The sequence below is a fragment of the Stigmatopora argus genome, chromosome 2 (genome assembly GCF_051989625.1).
Source record: "Stigmatopora argus isolate UIUO_Sarg chromosome 2, RoL_Sarg_1.0, whole genome shotgun sequence".
NCBI lineage: Eukaryota > Metazoa > Chordata > Actinopteri > Syngnathiformes > Syngnathidae > Stigmatopora > Stigmatopora argus.
In genome coordinates, this window is record NC_135388.1 from 3,510,019 (window position 1) to 3,529,100 (window position 19,082).

General features: G+C 40.4%; 1 protein-coding gene across 1 annotated transcript in view; it reads left to right on the forward strand.

Annotated features, from left to right (window-relative positions):
• Nucleotides 1-19,082, forward strand: part of LOC144089788 (insulin-like growth factor 1 receptor) — a 43,909-nt gene that overhangs the window by 13,952 nt on the left and 10,875 nt on the right. Inside the window, exons 3-10 of the mRNA XM_077620943.1 lie at nucleotides 12,487-12,790; nucleotides 13,300-13,436; nucleotides 14,767-14,911; nucleotides 16,182-16,390; nucleotides 17,219-17,345; nucleotides 17,440-17,675; nucleotides 18,118-18,285; nucleotides 18,597-18,804. Of these exons, the coding sequence (XP_077477069.1) occupies nucleotides 12,487-12,790; nucleotides 13,300-13,436; nucleotides 14,767-14,911; nucleotides 16,182-16,390; nucleotides 17,219-17,345; nucleotides 17,440-17,675; nucleotides 18,118-18,285; nucleotides 18,597-18,804 (1,534 nt within the window). The remainder of the gene's footprint in view (nucleotides 1-12,486; nucleotides 12,791-13,299; nucleotides 13,437-14,766; nucleotides 14,912-16,181; nucleotides 16,391-17,218; nucleotides 17,346-17,439; nucleotides 17,676-18,117; nucleotides 18,286-18,596; nucleotides 18,805-19,082) is intronic.

Below are 19,082 nucleotides of genomic sequence, written 5' to 3' on the forward strand. Positions count from 1 at the left end.
GCGTTTGTTTAAATTGATCTCTGCAGTAACAGTGAAGAATGCAACTATACTAAGTTTGACCATTTCTTGATCTGTCAGATCCTTAGCAGATTTGCTCAGGTTGGTTTTGAGTAGTTTGCTCATCCGTTTACAAATAGTTATTGTGTTTATACTTTTGCTCATTAGTTCATTAGAATGGCCCTCAGTCATGCAGTTAGTTTTACTCACTTAATTTATTAGTAGCCTCTCTTAATTGCTTCAGTTGTTTGCTCAACTGGCACTGTGTACATAAATTGGTCAGGGCTTTGTTAATGAGTTTGTCTTTTTGTCCTATACCACATCTTTGTTTGTTGGTCCTTTGTGCCCAAAGGCTTAATCTTCAGTTAGTATTGTTCAAGTACTTTATAGTAATACTCAGTCTGTATCGCTGCCCGATACAGCTCTTTTTGGATTTTTTTTGCGTGTTTTTATTTACTTTACTTGCAAAATTAATGGGTTAAGGACTTTTTTCTTAAATTGAACATTTCGTAAGTAGAAGTGTACTTTATATGTAAATTCTCTAATTCATTCCGCGGTCCTCACACAACTACTAAACCCTTTAAAATTGTTCAGCGTCCCAATTTTCTATGAAAGGGGTGAGGAAACACACAAAAATGAGAGAACATTTTAAGAAAGTAGTGTCTTAAAATAAATAAAGCTAATGACTTGTCTAGTATTTTATCTGTTCATGTCAAGTGTAATTTGTGCGCATATAAGCTGTACCCTTCATTCAGTCATTTTTTTTGCAAATATGCCGTATATGCGAGAAAATACAGTACATAAAAGTACTATTTGTCAGTCTTTTTTTTAAAGTAGCCTTTGCTCGATTAGTGGACAGTGTCTGCAATTACACTTTTTTGGGAAATCTTGTTCATAGTGAGTTCAACCTAGGCAATAATTAGTCACAACCTGACTGATGAAGCGTGCGGATAAAGTTAAAGTTTGCGATGGTTGTTTTTGTTAGCGAGTCAGTCGACAGTGAATTGCGATTAACATAAAGGAAGTGGAGCGGGACCCTGAAAAGCTGTCTGCCGGGCACCAGAGGGAGTCTGTTCGCACGATAAATGGGCCAGCGCTCAAGAACGGCAAGACAAAATGGAAACAAAGTTCATTAGGAGGCTGATCAAGTCCAATTTTCTTCATCAGTGCCGCATTTCATTGGAAATGTTGAAAGTAACCCTTTTGGATTTAGATGATATTAGTAGTTTTTTTTCTTGCTCACGGTTTTTAATCAACAGCCAATGTCGGATTACATATTATAGCGGTTTTGTTTTTGTGCTAACACATTTTTCTATAAGTTTGGTATTCCGTTTCAATGTCTGTTTACTTGCCGCGGTCTTCTTATCTGAGCTCTTTTGTCCGAATGTTGCCTCAGTCTTTTTCGATTTCCAAAGCGTTTTGTCCTTTCATCAGCGCTATAAAAACACGTGCAATTTTCATTGACATGGACCTATTCATAAAAGAATGGAAAGCGTCATAAAAAAAATAGAAACGGGGCATCAAAGTGCATGGCTCTTCTGGGATATATTTTTTTTCATTTTGCGGTAAAGTCAACATTCTTCCGTGTCCATGTCCCCTATTTGTCTCGGCGTCTTTTCTCACGTTACAGACGTTTCGGCACGTTCCCATGTCACGGCGTGGGCTCCGTGTCCGTGCATGCGGGGTAAACACCACTCAAAAGGCACAAGAGGTGTTTTTTTTCCGGTGCTTTGTATCTCAGGAGATGAAAGCACATCATTAAAGTACAAAGGAAGTCTTTGGGGATTTACGGGAAAGATTTTTTTTCTCGTTTTTCTCTTTTTTTTGTTGTATTTTTAACCTCAGCCCACAGGGAACGCGCACATAAAAAAGGCTTGTTGCTCAGCCTGCGATTAGCTTCATTTACTGCCTTTTGCATGTCAGTGTTACTCTTTTGGACTTGTTGTTTGTAATACGAGGAGGGCTGTAATGCTAGGCCGCAGAAAATCACGCCTGAATATGTGCCTTTGTTGCAAGGTCGGAGTTCACTTCATATTGGTTAGTGAAGGAGTAATGTAAAACTAAAAGGGCTTTGGTGCAAGCAGGTTTATTGATTTTCAATTACCGTATTTTCTGGCATATATGCCGTATTTGTAACTGAAAAAAATGATGACTGAATCAAGTGTACGGCTTATATGCGCATAAATTAGACTTGACGTGCAGGAAACTGCAGCGACAAAGACAAAACGGCATAATGCGGCCACTAAACAAAATTTATTTTGACGTCTATGAATGAAATACAAGATTTTTTTTTATCTTGCATAAAACGGGAAAAAACTCACTTTGTGCCTGCAATTGCTCGCTCAGGGCGCCGCCATCTTACCTTTTGACTGGCCGGACCCGAGTAGCCTTGATACATTTGTGGATATTGTTTACTATGTGTATCTCATGCTGTTATTGCACCCAGAGACTTGGTGAAAATTAGACCGCAACGGACATACTTCCTGATTGTACTGCTCACGTGACTTCCTTTCTGAATTTGTAATCTTTCGGAATTTGTAATCCAGCAGACGATCCTTTCGTTTCATAAAATATCTCAGAAATAGCACGTGCGATGTTTTTTCTTAAGATTTTCCCTTCATAGTAACACATTTGTACTCCCTATTAAAACCATGAACGTGGTTGAGAAAATTGTGAATCGGGGGCGGCTAATACGAGGGAAACTGTAAAATTCAACAATTTTAAGGTAATTTTAGGGAAGGGTTTATATTAGAGAAAGGTAAAGGTAAATTCACGATTTTAGGAAAATTGTGATGCACCGAAAATTGGGGAGCTGAAAACATTTGGTTTCTGCCTTTTAAGACATTTTTATTTTTTTCTCCTTAGCAGGGCTCCAAGTTGAGTGCTTCCCAATTGACCCAGGGCAACAAAAAAGCACTCCCGGGCAAGCAAATTTAATATTTTATATGCCCCATAGGGCAAGCAAATTTTTTTGCGCACGTGCAACTTAAGCGCACTGCGACAAACAAGACAGCCAAAACAGAATGTTGTTGTTGACACAGGTGTCCAACCTGTGGCCTGGGGACCACATTCAGCACTCTACAGAAGTTAATCATTTGTATTGGGTTCATGTTTCATGACAATATTGAAATCATTTAAAGCGTATAAATATTTTTTTGATGTTTTTGAAGAAGAAACCCATTGAATAAACAATTTTCTATTTAAACAGCTTATGTTACTTTTTAAATATAAATAAGCCTTTAAAAAAAACAGGTTATATCCTTTTATTTGTTAATGTAAATAAAAATAATATATTTATAAAAAAAAATATTTGCCGTCGTTCCCTGCGATCAGCTGCCCACCGACCGATACATGGTGACCCCTGCCTCTGGCCCAAAGTCAGCTGGGATAGGCTCCAGCACCCCCCGCGACCCTCGTCAGAAAATGAATGAATATTAGCCGTCTTTCTTTTGGTTTTGCAGAAAAAAACAAGTGATTAAGCAATAAAAAATATATTTTGTGTTGAGCTTCTCAACATTGTCAGCACTGAAGTAAACAAAATAAATAATTTTAAAATTATTATTATTATTTTAAATAGGGGTGACTCTACTGCATTTTTTCGGCCATGTCTGGTCTACATTAACCGCGATAATCGAGGGATTACTGTACTATAGCTAGCTAGCTAGCATGACTCCTTGGGCTACTAAACAGTGGTCTCAGTCCCACTGTTATACGAGTGAAAAAAAAATCTTGGAGTGTTGTCAGAGTACAGTATTTTAAGTCCACATCCCCGCGACCTGTTCGTAGAGGCTGATTGGGCTGGTAATGACAGGGTCTGCTGTGTAAAGCAGGGACATTCATGGCTACTTTAATTGAACAGTCACACCCATCTGTGGAATGCCTGAAAAAGAACATTACTGGTTTGGTTGTGGTGACAGGGCCACTGTAATTATGCGGCGTTTGATTGGGATCCGCGAAACACCGTCTGATTGTGATGAGCTCCGACTGGCTCGAGTGTCTTGTCTTGAGTTTGTTTTTGCTACCGGGGTCCTTTTTCCTTTCTTTCTGTGGTCACACAAAATGTAAAAAAAAAAAGGCTTAACCGGACGGAGCTGCCAAATACTACGAATCGTCTGGCGTTTACTACGCCAGTCTTTACCAAACTACTAAAGATAGAGCGTTGCATTTTTTTCAGTGTTTTTTTCCCCCTTTAGTCAGTGCGAATGGCGGATCGATTGCTAATACAAGAGGACTATATACTACTTCTCGTTGGCAAGTGGTCGTGCATTTTTATACTATTGTGAGGACATTTGTGTGCATCATTTTGGGAATATTTTGAAGGGAAAACAAAAGCAAACAACCCTCGATAGGTTGTATCTGAAAGTCAGGGTGGAGGCGGGGCCAATAGAGCCAACCCGGGAGAAGAAAGGTTTCAAAATGTCAAACAAAATTAGAATGAAGTCTAGTGTAAGGTTGGATGAAATTTATTTTGGAGCATGTCTGCATCGTAATCCAACTTCATTTAAATTTGTTTATGATGTTACGAGCGCGTTGCCGTACAAAAAGTCTCTCTCTTCCGTGAAATCCGTCTAATTTTAGTACTATTAAACCACTAGTTATTTGTTACTTGGTTAATAGATGGCGAATTAGAACAAAATCAAATGTTTTTCCCATCCAATATCTTATTTAGGGTGTTGTTTCAGAGGATTGGAACAAATTAATTAGTTTTGGGAAACATTCATTTGACTTACGAGTAAATCGACATACGAGCTCAGTCCTGTAACGAATTAAGCTCATATCTCGAGGTACCACTGTACTGATAAATTTACAAAAAAACACTTTTTTGTTAATTTTTACTAAACGTGAAGTTATGTTATTGGTCAACTTTTAATCAAATAAAATCACGGCACACTCCTTAAACACCAATCATATACATAACGGACATGATAGATGTTTTGAAGTCCTCAAAAGTAAAGTTCATTTTCGATATTTATCGACATTGAACATGTGGTGTTCTTATGTCTGCGTTAAGGCCTCCGCTAGCGATAAATATGGCATCATCCTCCTGCTTTTTTTGTTGTTTATTTGTAAAACTTGGATGTATTGCATTGAGAGCATTTATCGCAGCCAAGAAGCCACTGGACGGGCTCCAAGCAGGCCTTGAAGTCTAGTTGCGATAAGTCGCACATGCGCACGACTTTTAGGGTTGCCAGAGAAGTCTGCCCTCCCTTTACGGGAATCTTCCGTACCGACTCCCCCGTCCGTCCTTTCCATTAAATTCCGCGGATAGTTCAGTCCGCTTTAGCACGTCAACACAAAAACGTCGGTCTGCGTCCGAGCAAGGCAGAAATGAATCAAAATTATCGTTCTGCTGGTAGAACTCAAGCATCGTAGATCGCAGTTCAAGCTATAGTCTAAGTCACCCGTGTCAAAGTGGCGGCCCGGGGGCCAAATCTGGCCCGCCACGTCGTTTTGGGCGGCCCGAGAAAGTCAATCATGAGTGCCGACTTTCTGTTTTAGGATCAAATTCAAATGAAAATTATAGATTTATATTATATTTCCTGATTTTCCACCGTTTTAAATCAATATTTTTTTAAATCCAATTTTGTTTCTTTTGTGTTTTTCGTTCAAAAAGCATTTTGTAAACTCTAAAAATACGTAAATATAGTAAAATATTTTCTGATTTTTCCACTTTAATATTGAACATAATTAAAAAAATATTTTGTTTATTTTTGAAATAAAAAAAATGATTAAAATAAATTTTCCCTTACTAAGAAAAAAAAGCTTAAAATAGTCATTGTTTTAGCTCTAAAAGAATTAATATTTAGGGCTTTTGATCCAGTTCTTTTAATCCAATCTTTAAAAAAAAATCTAAATATGTTTTAATGGTTCGGCCCACATGAAATTGAGTTAACATTAATGCGGCCCGCGAACCAACCCGAATATATTATATATATTTGTATAATCCTGCAGTGTTTGTGAATTTTCAAAATTTTTAGTACCGCCACATTGATGCTAGTCTTTTAGCATCTCAATGGAGTTTTACATTGAGCTGCCTTTAACGTTACCTGGTGTATAAATTTAACATACCTGGTGTACAAGTTGTTATGTTTTGCATCAAATCCAGAATAGAAGCCCGGCATTACGCCATGCACTGCGGTAAAATGATTGCTACAGTTGAAATCAAATTGAAAAAAAATAAGCGCCCTCATTAAAGTAAATAAAAACAGCTGTACATACAACAGTTTCACTGCTAATAAAAATAGCTCTTGAAATTTAAGTACAAACAGCTGTACATAAGACCGTATATTTGGGCATGCTTTTATTTTTACATAAAGTTTGGTATTGCGTTAGTAGTGAAATGGGACCCGTCTACTTCCTGGGTCTCTGGAAAATGGAACCCAAGAAGTAAATAAAAAATGTTCTCCCTTCACAGCCTTCTCAAGACATGACATCATCAGGATGTACCCAAACTTGTTTTTAGGGGATATTTGTCTGATAAAAATCAAAATTGAAGACTCCATTGGAAAATAAGTGTGCATTCTTTTACCAAATTATGTTTTTAAAGCCCTGTGCAAACTATTTAATGGTGCTCATTTTTATATTTCCCGCACTTTATGCGGGTACTTTCTAAAACTAAAACTCTAAAGCATTTTTATTAGACCATCAGGAGGTAGGTCGCTTTTTAACTTTGTTCTTGTTGTCCTTTTTGGGTAGGACTCTAAGTAAAATTGCTATTTTTTTTGGTCAGAGCTGATTAATTGCAGACAAATGTTTGCCTATATATTCGGAATTAGCCAATAGAGGGCCGGGCATTGTGAACTTGCTTTTACTACCTATTCAAAACCTAATTTCTTGTCCCAAACCACAAAACCAGGTGCAAGGCGTGTCCAGTATTTACAGTATCATCTCCATCCTGTTCAACCTGAATATCGCGTCATTCTGTTTCTGTATCTTAAAATCTAACGGGCTACCTGGGATGCCTGTTCGCCCATTGAGTAGCCGACACGTCCTCTTTTTACAGTCGGGTCCTTTTTCGTCCGTCGTCTCTGCCAAGGGGAACAAGGACACTTTTTTTGTCATGTCTTTATTCCTGGGCAGTCCGTTGGGGGATGCCAGGCATGTCTTTTGTCTCCCGTTATCCAGTAGTGTCAGCTGATCTGACAAATGTGTTTTCTAAACAAGTTCTGCAAGGTGAACTGTCGGCTCTGTTTAGGCGAGCTCTAGCGGGATACTTTCCTTTTGTCGCCTCTGATGCCTTAGCAACATTGGCTTCCCAAGCAGGTGCACCGCAGATCTTCATTCTGTTGCAACCAAGTTAGTTCCATTAAAAAGTCTTTTGGTCTGTAACCGAAAGCACACTTTCAGTCACATCTGATTCAGAATTTTAACCTTCATATTCATGGTTTTAATAGGAAGTACAAAAAATTGACAGAAATTGACAATTTCTCTCGTATAAGCCGCCCCCTGATTTGCTATTTTCTCTTTAGTTATGGTTTTAATAAGGAGTACAAATGTGGTACTCTGAAGGGAAAATCATAAGAAAAATCATGGCACGTGGTATTTTTGAGATACTGTATAAATCGAAAGGATCGTCTGCTGGATTGCACATTCCGAAACGTAGACAAATTCAAAAAGGAAGTCACGTGAGCAGTACAACCAGGAAGTGTGTCCGTTGCGGTCTCATTTTCACCAAATCTCTGGGTGCAATAATAGCATGAGATACACATTACGCAGGTATCAAGGCTGACATTTTAATGATCGACCGCAAGACTTTGGATCACCCTTAACAACTATTGGGATGTGCTGACATGGTAAACATTACGAACACATGTATCAAAGGCTACTTGCATCCGGCCAGTCAGAGCACGTTTAACTACCGGTAAAAGGTAAGATGGCTGCGCCCTGAGCGACCAATGGCAGGCACAAGCAAGTGTTTTTTTTTCACGTTTTATGCAAGATACGTTTTTTTTCTTGAATTTCATTCATAGACGTCAAAATAAATTTTGTTTAGTGTTTTATTACCTGTTTATCTTTTCTCTATTTTGAAATAAACGACCACATTGTTATGCCGTTTCGTCTTTGGCGCTTCAGTTTCGTGCACGTCAAGTCTAATTTATGCGCATATAAGCCCTACCCTTGATTCAGTCATCATTTTTTTCAGTTACAAATACGGCCTATCCGTCAATTTTCAGGCACCAAATTCCCCGTGTGTCACTAACCATCCTCATTTTTATTGTTATCACCAGTTGAAAAATACTTTCACCGTAGTTCTCGCTGGGATAAAAATGGACCGGTGAGTTAAAAAGGCAACCGAGTGCAAATTCTTGAGGTTGCTTGAGGACATAGCCACACATCCCCCTTTCTTCTCTTTGCATTCCAGTAATCAAGCAAATTTGGGTAAATAAACAGCACGGGGACAGTCTGCATAAACATCGCAACAGCTCGGTGATGCACCAAAAACACAATATGCCCACATATGACTGTTTCCAGTCCCGCACAAAGCCGGCTCTGTTTGGATGGCGCAGTTTGTCGGTGTTTAACGCAGCTCAGTGATTTGGACCGCCAGCTATGTGTCTGTTAACCGCTTGATCCAACTAGCATCATTAGGGGCCGGATTTCCTTTTAAAGGGAGTCGGTGGCGCGATACACCACCCAGCCGGCGGATAGACGCCGCGGCATCTAGCGCGACTGGTCGCATCCAGGCGGCACCAAAGACCTACAAGCTATAAAGATGACAGCCAAGATGCAGCACGTTGTCCAAGTGGAATGCTTGTTTGTGTTTGGCCGGCCCGAAGCCATTTAAGCATTTACGATCTGGAGATTCAAACAAAAGTATCGCTGTTGATGAGATTTACTGCTGTGTTGAGATACTTCATAAAATATTTACAGAGGGCAGATCTGACCAGAACAATGGAGCGTATTGATTGAAAGTGTTACTAATGGGACCAATCAGACGGCGCAATGGGACCGTTTATCATGGAGGAGGATTAACGTATTTTCTCGCTTATTGACCGCCTCCGTGGAAAAGCCGTACCCTTGAAATTGCACAAAAATCTGTGAATTTTACGATTTCTCAGGTATAAGCCGCACCCTGGTTCACAATTTTCTCCTCCATATTCATGTTTTTATAGAGTAGAAATGTGTTCCTTTGAAGGGAAAATCTTAAGAAAAATCATCGCACGTGGACTGAATCAACAAGTAAGTCACGTGAGCAGTACAACCAGGAAGTGTTAACCAAGTCTCTGGGTGCAATAATAGCATGAGGTACACATAACGCAGGTATCAAGGCTGATATTTTAATGATCAGCCGCAAGACCCTCGATCAGCTTTAACAACTATTGGGATTTGCTGACATGGTAAACAATATCGACACATGTATCAAGGCTACTCACAACTGGCCAATCACAGCACGTTTAACTACCAGTAAAAGGTAAGATGGCCGCGCCTTGAGTGAGCAATGGCAGGCACAAGTAAGTTTTTTCATGTTTTATGCAAGATAGTTTTTTTTTCTTGAATTTCATTCATAGACATCAAAATAAATTTTGTTAAGCGTTTTATCTGTTTATCTTCTCTCTATTTTGAAATAAATGACCGTATCGCCGCATTGCCTTGTTTGTCAGGTCTAATTTGTGTGCATATAAGCCGTACCCTTGATTCAGTCATCATTTTTTGCGAAAAATACGGTGTATATGCGAGAAAATACGGTAAATACCTATTGTAATTCAACCCCAAAAAATATTTAGGTTCATTTGTGTTGGGAAATTTTCCTTTACCTCCCTGTTAGAGTACCATAAATTGGACAAAAACACCTAACAGTTGGTCTACGCACTGGAATAGAAAAGGTCAAAATGAGTTCATCCAAAAATCATAGTACTTTTTTTGTTTTCAACAGCTGTTTATTTAATATGCGCAAGCTGTTGATTGGGCGGGGGCTCTTAAAATCATGACTTGTTTTGTATGTTTTAGCTTGAAGAAAAAAAAGTCTTCGGATTAAAAAGCCAAGTCATACAGGAAGTTTATGGAGGTCTGGGGGCCTGTTTGCTAGCAAAATGTGTCACCTGGGCAACACAGTCAATAGAAAACACAAACAAAACCATTCCCGTGTAGCGTTTCTAATCAGGACACGTTTTTCAAACGCCGCATCGGGCAGGTCACCGATGTCGGATGTAAACCAGCGTTAACAAATCACCAAGATGCGGACCACCGTCGAAGAGGACCCACTCCGCTTGTTTTCGCCGGACGTTTGGGGTCCACCAACAATAGTTTAATTTGGGTGTAACGAAGCAGAAAGGTTCTCACCGTTTGGCGTGGAGTTCCCAGAATACTTTACCGCCGGCTGGGCAATTGTCAATCCCTGGAAGCCACCCTGGCTTTTTGATTGGTACTTTTAACCCACAAGTAAATGAAAAAGGTGACTAGCCGGCCAGCGGTAGCACTTCATATCGTTTATGCCCAACAGATTACCGTACTTTCCTGTATTTGTCGCTCAAAAAAAAGATGACTGAATCAAGGGTACGGCCTATATGTGCACTAATGAGACTGCAAGGTGACAGATGAAACGCCATAACACAAGAAAATGCGGCCAGAACGGGCATTTATTTCAAAATAGAGGAAAGATAAACAGATAAAATGCTTAACAAAATTTGTTTTGACGTCCTTGAATGAAATTTAAGACAAAAAATAAACCGTGTCTTGCATAAAACGGGAAAAACTCGCTCATTTGTGCCTCCCAATGCTTGCTCAGGGCGCCGCCATCTTACCTAGGGATGCCAAACAAGACCGCTACAAACACACTTCCTGGTTGTACTGCTCACCTGACTTCCTTTTTGAATTTGTCTACGTGCAGGCAACACCCTTTCGGAATGTGCAATACAGCAATCGATTCATACAATATCTCAGAAATACCACCTGCAATTATTTTTCTTAAGATTTTCTCTTCAAATTAAGACATTTGTACTCCCTATTAAAACCATGAATATGGTGGTGAAAATTGTGAATCACGGGTGGTCTTATACGAGAGAAATTGTCAAATTCAACGATTTTAAGGCAATTTAAAGGTACAGCTTATGCGCGAAGGTGGCTAACATGCGAGAAAATACGGTAAATTTAATGTTTTCCTTTAAATTTCTACAAGCAACACCTTAAAAAACGCCAATGCAAGTTTTGAAATACACGAAGAAAAATACAATGCACTTTATTGACAGAGCTGTGTCAGGTTTGTTCATTTTTCGGCGATGAGATTTCACCATTGCTCTCTATGTGTACTTTTTATACTTTGTAGCATTATTTAAGCTTTACAAGTGTTCCCACCAGGTTTATAAACCAATGTGAGAAGCCCTCATTAGAAATGACATTAATCGAAACTGTTCAAATTGAAGCCAGGACGTTTGGACACAATACAAACAAAAGTGGTTAACGTCCCTTTTATTTTGTTTTCCGATTAAAGATGGTAATATTTCTTAAACAATGTAGGATTACTGAAAAAAACACATTATGATGGTGAGACCTTTACTTATGTGAATGAATTGTTTGGCGCCAAAGTAGGATTGAGATGGGAATGACTTACTGACTAGCTCACTCCCCCTTTTGGCAGTCCCGAATATTGCAAGACATTTGGTTCCCATTCTATCCTCCGTTCTTCTTGCTCGCCGCGGCGTCGCATTCCTGCTAATCGTTAACACACAAACCCGGTTGCCATAATGTCTCCGACTTGCGTATCGTGGCGGGTTCCCGCCCTTTTTCTCTGCCCCAGCTGTTTGTCACCATTTTTTTATTTCAACTTACCGTAAGGTCACAGGGTTGCTGAAGGAAGCTCAGGGGAGGGTAGGCGGGGGTTCAGAGGAAGAACATTGTGTGCCAGAGAGAGACGCGCAACCACAAAAACAGCCCGCTGAATGGCTGGTGGGACCACACAGTTTGGGAGCTTGATTGGCGAGCCCACGAAGGTCACCTCATGGTCACTGACTGATGCTGCGTTCTTGTCAAATGGAAGACTGCATGTCCATTGCTGGCTTTGTCCGTACATTTGACATATTTTGGGTCTTCTTTACGACATTAAGGATTTTTTTTGGGCTCTTTTGAACTTCGAATGGGATTTCGTTGACGTTTCTTAACGTCAAGGCACTCGGCATTCGATGGGAACTTCTGTGTTCCTCTTGACTACCAGTAGTTCAAATTTGTCCTCTGTAGAGGACATTTGTAAACTTAAAAATCTCCCATGCAGTGCATCCAATCGTATTTTGTCCTCTATAGAGGATATTCAGAACTTTCCAATGATACCACATTTCTTTTGCAGTATTCTAATGACTTTACATCGATTGGGGAATTTCAAAATAAATGTGATTGGACAACATCTTTTTTCCTGGTCGTCAGGAGGTTAAGGATGTGTTTATTACCAACCTTAGACAGTGTCAGTCCCACGTAAACATAATCATTCGGATTGGACTCTATCTACAGTAGCCATTTTCCCTCAATTTCATTTTTTCTTCTTCTGTGTTTCCCTTTCAGAATGCCCCGAGAAGTGCACCCGACGAGCATGCACGGCGAACGGCGACTGCTGTCACCCGCAGTGCCTCGGCAGCTGCACCCTGCCGGGCAGCGACCGATCTTGCGCCGCCTGCGTGCATTACTACCACCAGGGTCGCTGCGTGGCCGACTGTCCGCCCGGCACGTACAAGTTCGAGGGCTGGCGCTGCGTCAGCGCCGAGCTCTGCTCCAGGGTCCACCTGCCCGACTACGATAGCTTCGTCATCCACGAGGGGGAATGCATGTCCGAGTGTCCCTTCGGATACACGCGCACCACCCCTAACAGGTCAGTTCGGCACCCGGCATCTACGTCAGAGTATTGAAATATTTGTAGTAGAGCTGGGCGATAAAACAATAACAATAATTATCGTCAAATAATTTTTGTCAACAATAAAAAAAAAAAAAAAAATCGATAATTTTAAACTGCAATTACACATGCTGTCCACCAAAACGAACGGGGCGCTGTTGCGAGGTGAGCGCTAGTTCCAGACCAACGCTCAATGTGTTTTTAGCCTGTTGGCAATAGAGGTTAACACTGAGCATGAACGCAAAAGGGCATTAACACAGCCAAAATAAGCGTTTATGAGATGCAGGACAACACCGAGCCGACCCACTAAAAGATCCAAGTTGAAGTTTCAAATTTGAAACAATAAGGTGATGGTTATCTTGATACTGATCGATATCGACTGATATTTTTTTTTATGGTGATAATAGTTTTTGTCAGCTCCAGTCAGAGTGTTGTGATATTTGTAGCATTTGTTTATAACCGCAAGTTTGATTCTTGTCCGTCTTTAGCATGTCCTGTGCCGCCTGCGACGGCCTGTGCGATAAAGTGTGCGACGAGAAGGTCATTGATTCCATGGATGCGGCGCAGTCGCTGAAAGGCTGCACGGTCATCAAAGGCAACCTACACATCAACATCCGCAGAGGCCGTGAGTACACGTTCATTCGCCGTTAACGTACGCGGCACGGACGGATAAGACAGAAGGGTGGCCATGGTCCGCCCGTGCGAGAGGGCTGTGCTCGTAAAAAGGCCGCTGCGGCACGGCGACACTGTAAAACGGCATCATGGTGTAGAAAAAGAGGGACTGCGACACCGAGGCTACTCAAAAAATAAGCATGGCAGCACATGGTTGCTTCTCAGCCACATAAATAGCCGAATAATCCCAAGTAATAATGCATCACATACAGTGGTACCTCGAGATACGAGCTTAATGAGCTCGTATTTCGATTTACTTGTAACTCAAATGAATGTTTCCCATAGACATGAACTAAAAACAAATTAATTCGTTCCAACCCTCTGAAAAAAACACCAAAAACAGTATATTGGATTGGAAAAACATTTTTATTTGTTCTAATTCGCCATCTATTACCAAATTAACAAATAACTAGTGGTCTAATAGTACTAAAATTAGACGGATTTCACGGAAAAGAGAGACTTTTTGCACGGCAACACGCTCGTTTAAAAACATAAACAAATTTAAATGAACTTGGATTACGATGCAGACACACTCAACAATAAATTTAATCTAACCTTACACGGAATTTAATTCTAATTTTATGTAATTCTAATTAAACCTCACAAGTAACTTAATGTGGTATAGCCGTAAGCATAATATAAATGCAAAAATCTTTTTTCAAAAGTATTTTTCTCTTATTTGCTTCAACCTCCTATGACATCACATTTTTGGTTGTCACAAGACTACAATGTTAAATTTTGGACTACCATGTAAAAAGAGAATTCATTGTTTTTGCACTCATCAGGTCCCAATTAGCCCAAATAACAAAGAGAAAATAAAAATGCCTTGCAAGAGTTTGGGTCTTAGAGGTTAAGAAAAAAACTATGCAAACATTTTACCTTCAAAAGTTGCTAAATTCAGTCAAGAATGAATTCTAAGGGCAAATTTAGATGAAATTCTTTGGGCTCTGTCTAAGGAAAATGACATTTTTCCAATGATTAAGGCATACCAAAGCAAATCTAGTATTATTCAAGCAAATCCCATTTTAAGCAAAAAAATGACCGTTTCTATGCCTACCGTTGACTTTGAGCGGAGAGCCGAATAGTCCGCCTAAACAAGTGAGAGCAAAACACTTTTTACAATCTGCAGTGATGTCACATGGAGTCTAGACCAAAAAACCTTGGAAAGTCTGATGATTGTGTCATTTCCTGGACCTGAAACTATAAATACGCACAGAGTTCAATGATGAAAATATTAAATGTTCAGTGGTTTTTTTTTTAACTTTGTCCCTCTCAATCAACAGACAACATGGTGGCCGAACTGGAGAGCTTCACGGGTTTGATCCAGAGGGTGACGGGCTTCGTGCGCATTCGACACTCCCATACGCTCAGCTCGTTGGCCTTCCTGCGCAGCCTGAGATTCATTGACGGCGAGGAACTTCTGGATGAGTAAGAACGAACAAAACACTTTCCTAAATAGGCCTTGTTTTTCGTTATGTCGACCTATAAAGTGAAAGAGTGGACATTTTTCCTCTGTAAGGGTTGTTAAATATCCGCGGGTTCTCAAGAATCTTGGCGTTTCAAGGCTCCGCGTTACAGTCATTCCTGTATGGGTGGTTTGTAGCATGTCAAATTTGCTATATCACCCTCCTGTCCTTCCTCTAGATCTTGTTTTGAATATTTCCCCCTTTGGCTTTCCATAATGAATGGTGACCAAACAGATCGGAATGCATCTGCTGATGAACAAGAACGCGGTGAAGCCGCCACACGACTGTCAGAAAGCGGCGACATTTTGGAATTTTGGCAAAGCTTGCACTAATGTCTGCGTTTCATTGTCAGATTACGTTCGTTTTTTCTTATCTGGCGGTTTTAAATACTGTATTTTCACATAGGGCGCTGTCGAACATATTGGAATGCTAGCAGGAAACATATGCTAGCATGCATGCTATAGGGTGTTGTTTTCTTTGATTATTGAGGATATTTTTGAGGGTTAAAGCGCCGCGAACACAAAGTCAACTTCCCCCCCACTCTTTTGGAGAAAGTGTTAGTTTGTAAGTAGAGGTGTACTTTATATGTAAATTCTCTAATTTGTTCCACAGTCCTCACACAACTACCAACTAAACCCTTTAAAATTTGTCAGTGTCACAATTTTGTATGAAAGATGTGCGGAAACACACAAAATTAGAGAAAATTATAAGGAAATAATTTCTTAATGTCTTAAATTAGATGAAGCATGTGATTTAAGACATGCCCTGCGCCGCTGAAATATCCCCGTCCGCGGCCATTATAAATGCAATACCGTGTCTGTCCGCCAGATGGCGGCAAGAGCCCGTTCTACCAGAGCTGAAAGCCGTCCACGTTGTAGTACATTTTAGACTTTTACGTGTGCCCCATGTGTGTGAAAATATATGCCACGTTGCATTTGTACGGTGTTTAATTGCTTAATTAGGGGAATTCAAAATTAAAATAACGGATGAGGAAATCCATTTACTTTTTGGGGGTTTTTGTAACTTGGATCTTTTTCGTATCTCAAGTCACTCATTTACATATAAAAATATTTGTAACCTGAAACTTTTGTACCTAGAGGCATTTGTAAGTAGAGGTATGACTGTACGGTACTTTAAAGTGTACCTTATAGATGTGAGAATACAGTAGTTTAACATTAAGGTAACGTGGCAATGAAATGAGGAGGGTCCATTGATTGTTGTTTTCTTCCCAGCACCTACGCCTTCTCAGCATTTGACAACCAGCAGCTCCAGTACCTCTGGGACTGGAAGCAGCACAACCTCACCATCCGAAATGGGAAGATGTTCTTTCGGGCCAACCCAAAACTCTGCGTGTCGGAGATCCAGAAGATGTGGGAGAAGACGGGAGTACCGGGACGCTTCGACGAAAGCGACTTTCGCAATAATGGCGACCGAGCCAGTTGTAAGTGCCAAAGCCCGATTAAAAAAAAATGCCGTTTTTATTGGGGTTGCTCATTCCTACTTGTCGGCCAACATTGAATTTTATTTATTATTTTTCATCAATCTGACAAATGTACTCAATGCGGCATAATTAATACAATTTACCGTATTTTTTGGACAATAGGTCGCATCTTGGTATTTATAGCGCCAGCTAAAAAATGAAAAGGGGGAAAAATTAAGTATAAAATAAAGTAAAAGGGGCAATTTTTTTAGTTGATCAAAAAAATCTATTAAAGTAATAATATTAATAATAATATACCATTTTTGGAGGAACCTACTGCCCCAAAAAACACAACACAGCCTATATAAATTGCATTTGAGTTTAAGTCCTAGGCTCATCCCAACTATACAGAAAAAAAATATCCAGGAAATACAGTAATCCCTCGATTATCGCGGTTAATGTAGACCGGACATGGCCGCGATTAATGAAAAACCCGCAAAGTAGGCTCACCCCTATTTAAAACATAAAATAAATAATAGATTAAATAAATGAATAATTTCGCTTGTGAATTTCAGTGCGGATTTTCACATTTTTCTGAATTTACGCCAAAAAATTGCAAAAAAAGAATTTCCCTCAGAAAAAATCAGCGATGTAGTGACGCCGCGATATTCGAGGGATTACTGTACACTCATTCATTTGCTTTTGTGGTATTTTATGTCTTTTGAAGTTGAAGTTTAGGACACACGTACTGAGCGGTTGGAGGAAAACATGCATCATACAAACATGGCCATAACTTTAAAAAGTTTTTTCGAACACTTAACGCTGGAGCTTTCTTTCCCGCCCTCTCAGGCGAAAGCACCATCCTGCAATTCAAGTCCAACAGCACCAGCAGCACCCGGATCAAACTGACCTGGCAGCGCTACCGTCCCCGAGATTACCGAGACCTCATCAGCTTTATCGTCTACTACAAGGAGGCGTACGTTTTCATTCGCCGCCTCCCCCCCTTTTCCTCCCATCTGGTCTTGGACTCCCTCTTGACCAAGACCACGTCCCTCCCTTCCTTCTTCCAGCCCTTTCCAGAACATCACCGAATTCGAAGGACAGGACGGTTGCGGCTCCAACAGCTGGAACATGGTGGACGTGGAGCTGCACCAGGATAGGGACACGGACCCCGGGGTGCTCCTGGCCGCTCTCAAGCCTTGGACGCAATACGCCGTCTTTGTCAAAGCCATCACCCTCATGGTGGATGACAAGCAGGTGCCCAGCGCCAAGAGCAAGGTGGTGTACATCCGAACCAGCCCATCAGGTAAAATGGCCCCCTGTCTGTAATCCGTATTTTTCCCGACTATAAATCGCACTGGCCCTCTGGTGTCAAAATGGTGGCCCGGGGGCCAAATCTGGCCCGCCACTTCATTTTATCCGGCCCGAGAAAGGAAATCATGAGTGCCGATTTTCTGTTTTTGAATCAAACTCAAATGGAGATTTTAGATGTATAGGGAATATTTCTGGTTTTCCCCCTTTTTAAATAAATAATTGGAATTTTATTAAAATACAAAATTTGATTTTTTTCTTTTTGTGTTGTTTTTAGTTCAGAAAGCATTTTTCAAAATCTGTTTTAGATCTAAAACTATGACCAAATAAAGCTGCAACTTATAGTCCGGGAAATACGGTACTCCATCTGAATTGGCCGACCAAACTTCTGCAGAAAATGTAAGAAAATCTAAGTATCGCCCGTCTGTTCTCCGCAGCGCCCTCTATGCCCCAGGACGTGCGCGTCTACTCCAACTCCTCCACCCAGCTGGTGGTGCGCTGGATGCCCCCCGTGTCCCCCAACGGCAATCAAACTTACTACCTGGTCCGCTGGCAGCAACAGGCTGAAGACCGAGAATTGTACCAGCACAACTATTGCTCCAAAGGTAAGCATGTGTTTTTGGACTCTGCAACAGACGGAAAAAATTTCCCCCAGAAAAAAATCTGCAATGTAGTGAAACCGCGATATTCGAGGGATTACTGTAATGTTTTTTGGGGAGGGGTAAATTAAAAAAACATCTTTTTTTTAATGAATCATTTTTGTACTTTATTATTTTTATGAAATAGGAAAAAGAACATGTAAAACAAAGTGATACAATTATAATGAATAAAAACAGAAACATTTATGACAGTTTATTTATTTATTTAAATTTTTGTACGTTCCCTCAAATTTTGACACGCTATCCTCCTCCTGCAGAGTTAAAGATCCCTGTAAGGATGGCAGCGATTGGGGTGGGCGACCACGATGAAGACACTAAGCCCACCAAGCCGGACCCCGACAACCCCGACAAGGGCCCCTGCTGTCCATGCCCCAAATCGGTGGAGGACCTGGAAGCGGAGGCTGCGGACGCCTCCTATCGCAAAGTCTTTGAGAACTTTTTGCACAACTCCATCTTTACACCCAGGTGAGCTTATTTAAAAAACAAAGTAAAATACTATATGCATTACATACCGTATTTTCTCGCATATACACCATATGGGGTACGGCTTATATGCGCACAAATTAGACTTGACATGCACAAAACGCCATAACGCAAGACAATGTGGCCGATACGGTCATTTAGTTCCAAATAGAGAAAAGATAAACAAATAAAATGCAAAACAAAATTTATTTGGATGTCTATGAATGAAATTGAAGAAAAAAATGAACCATATCTTGCATAAAACGTGAAAAAAATCACTT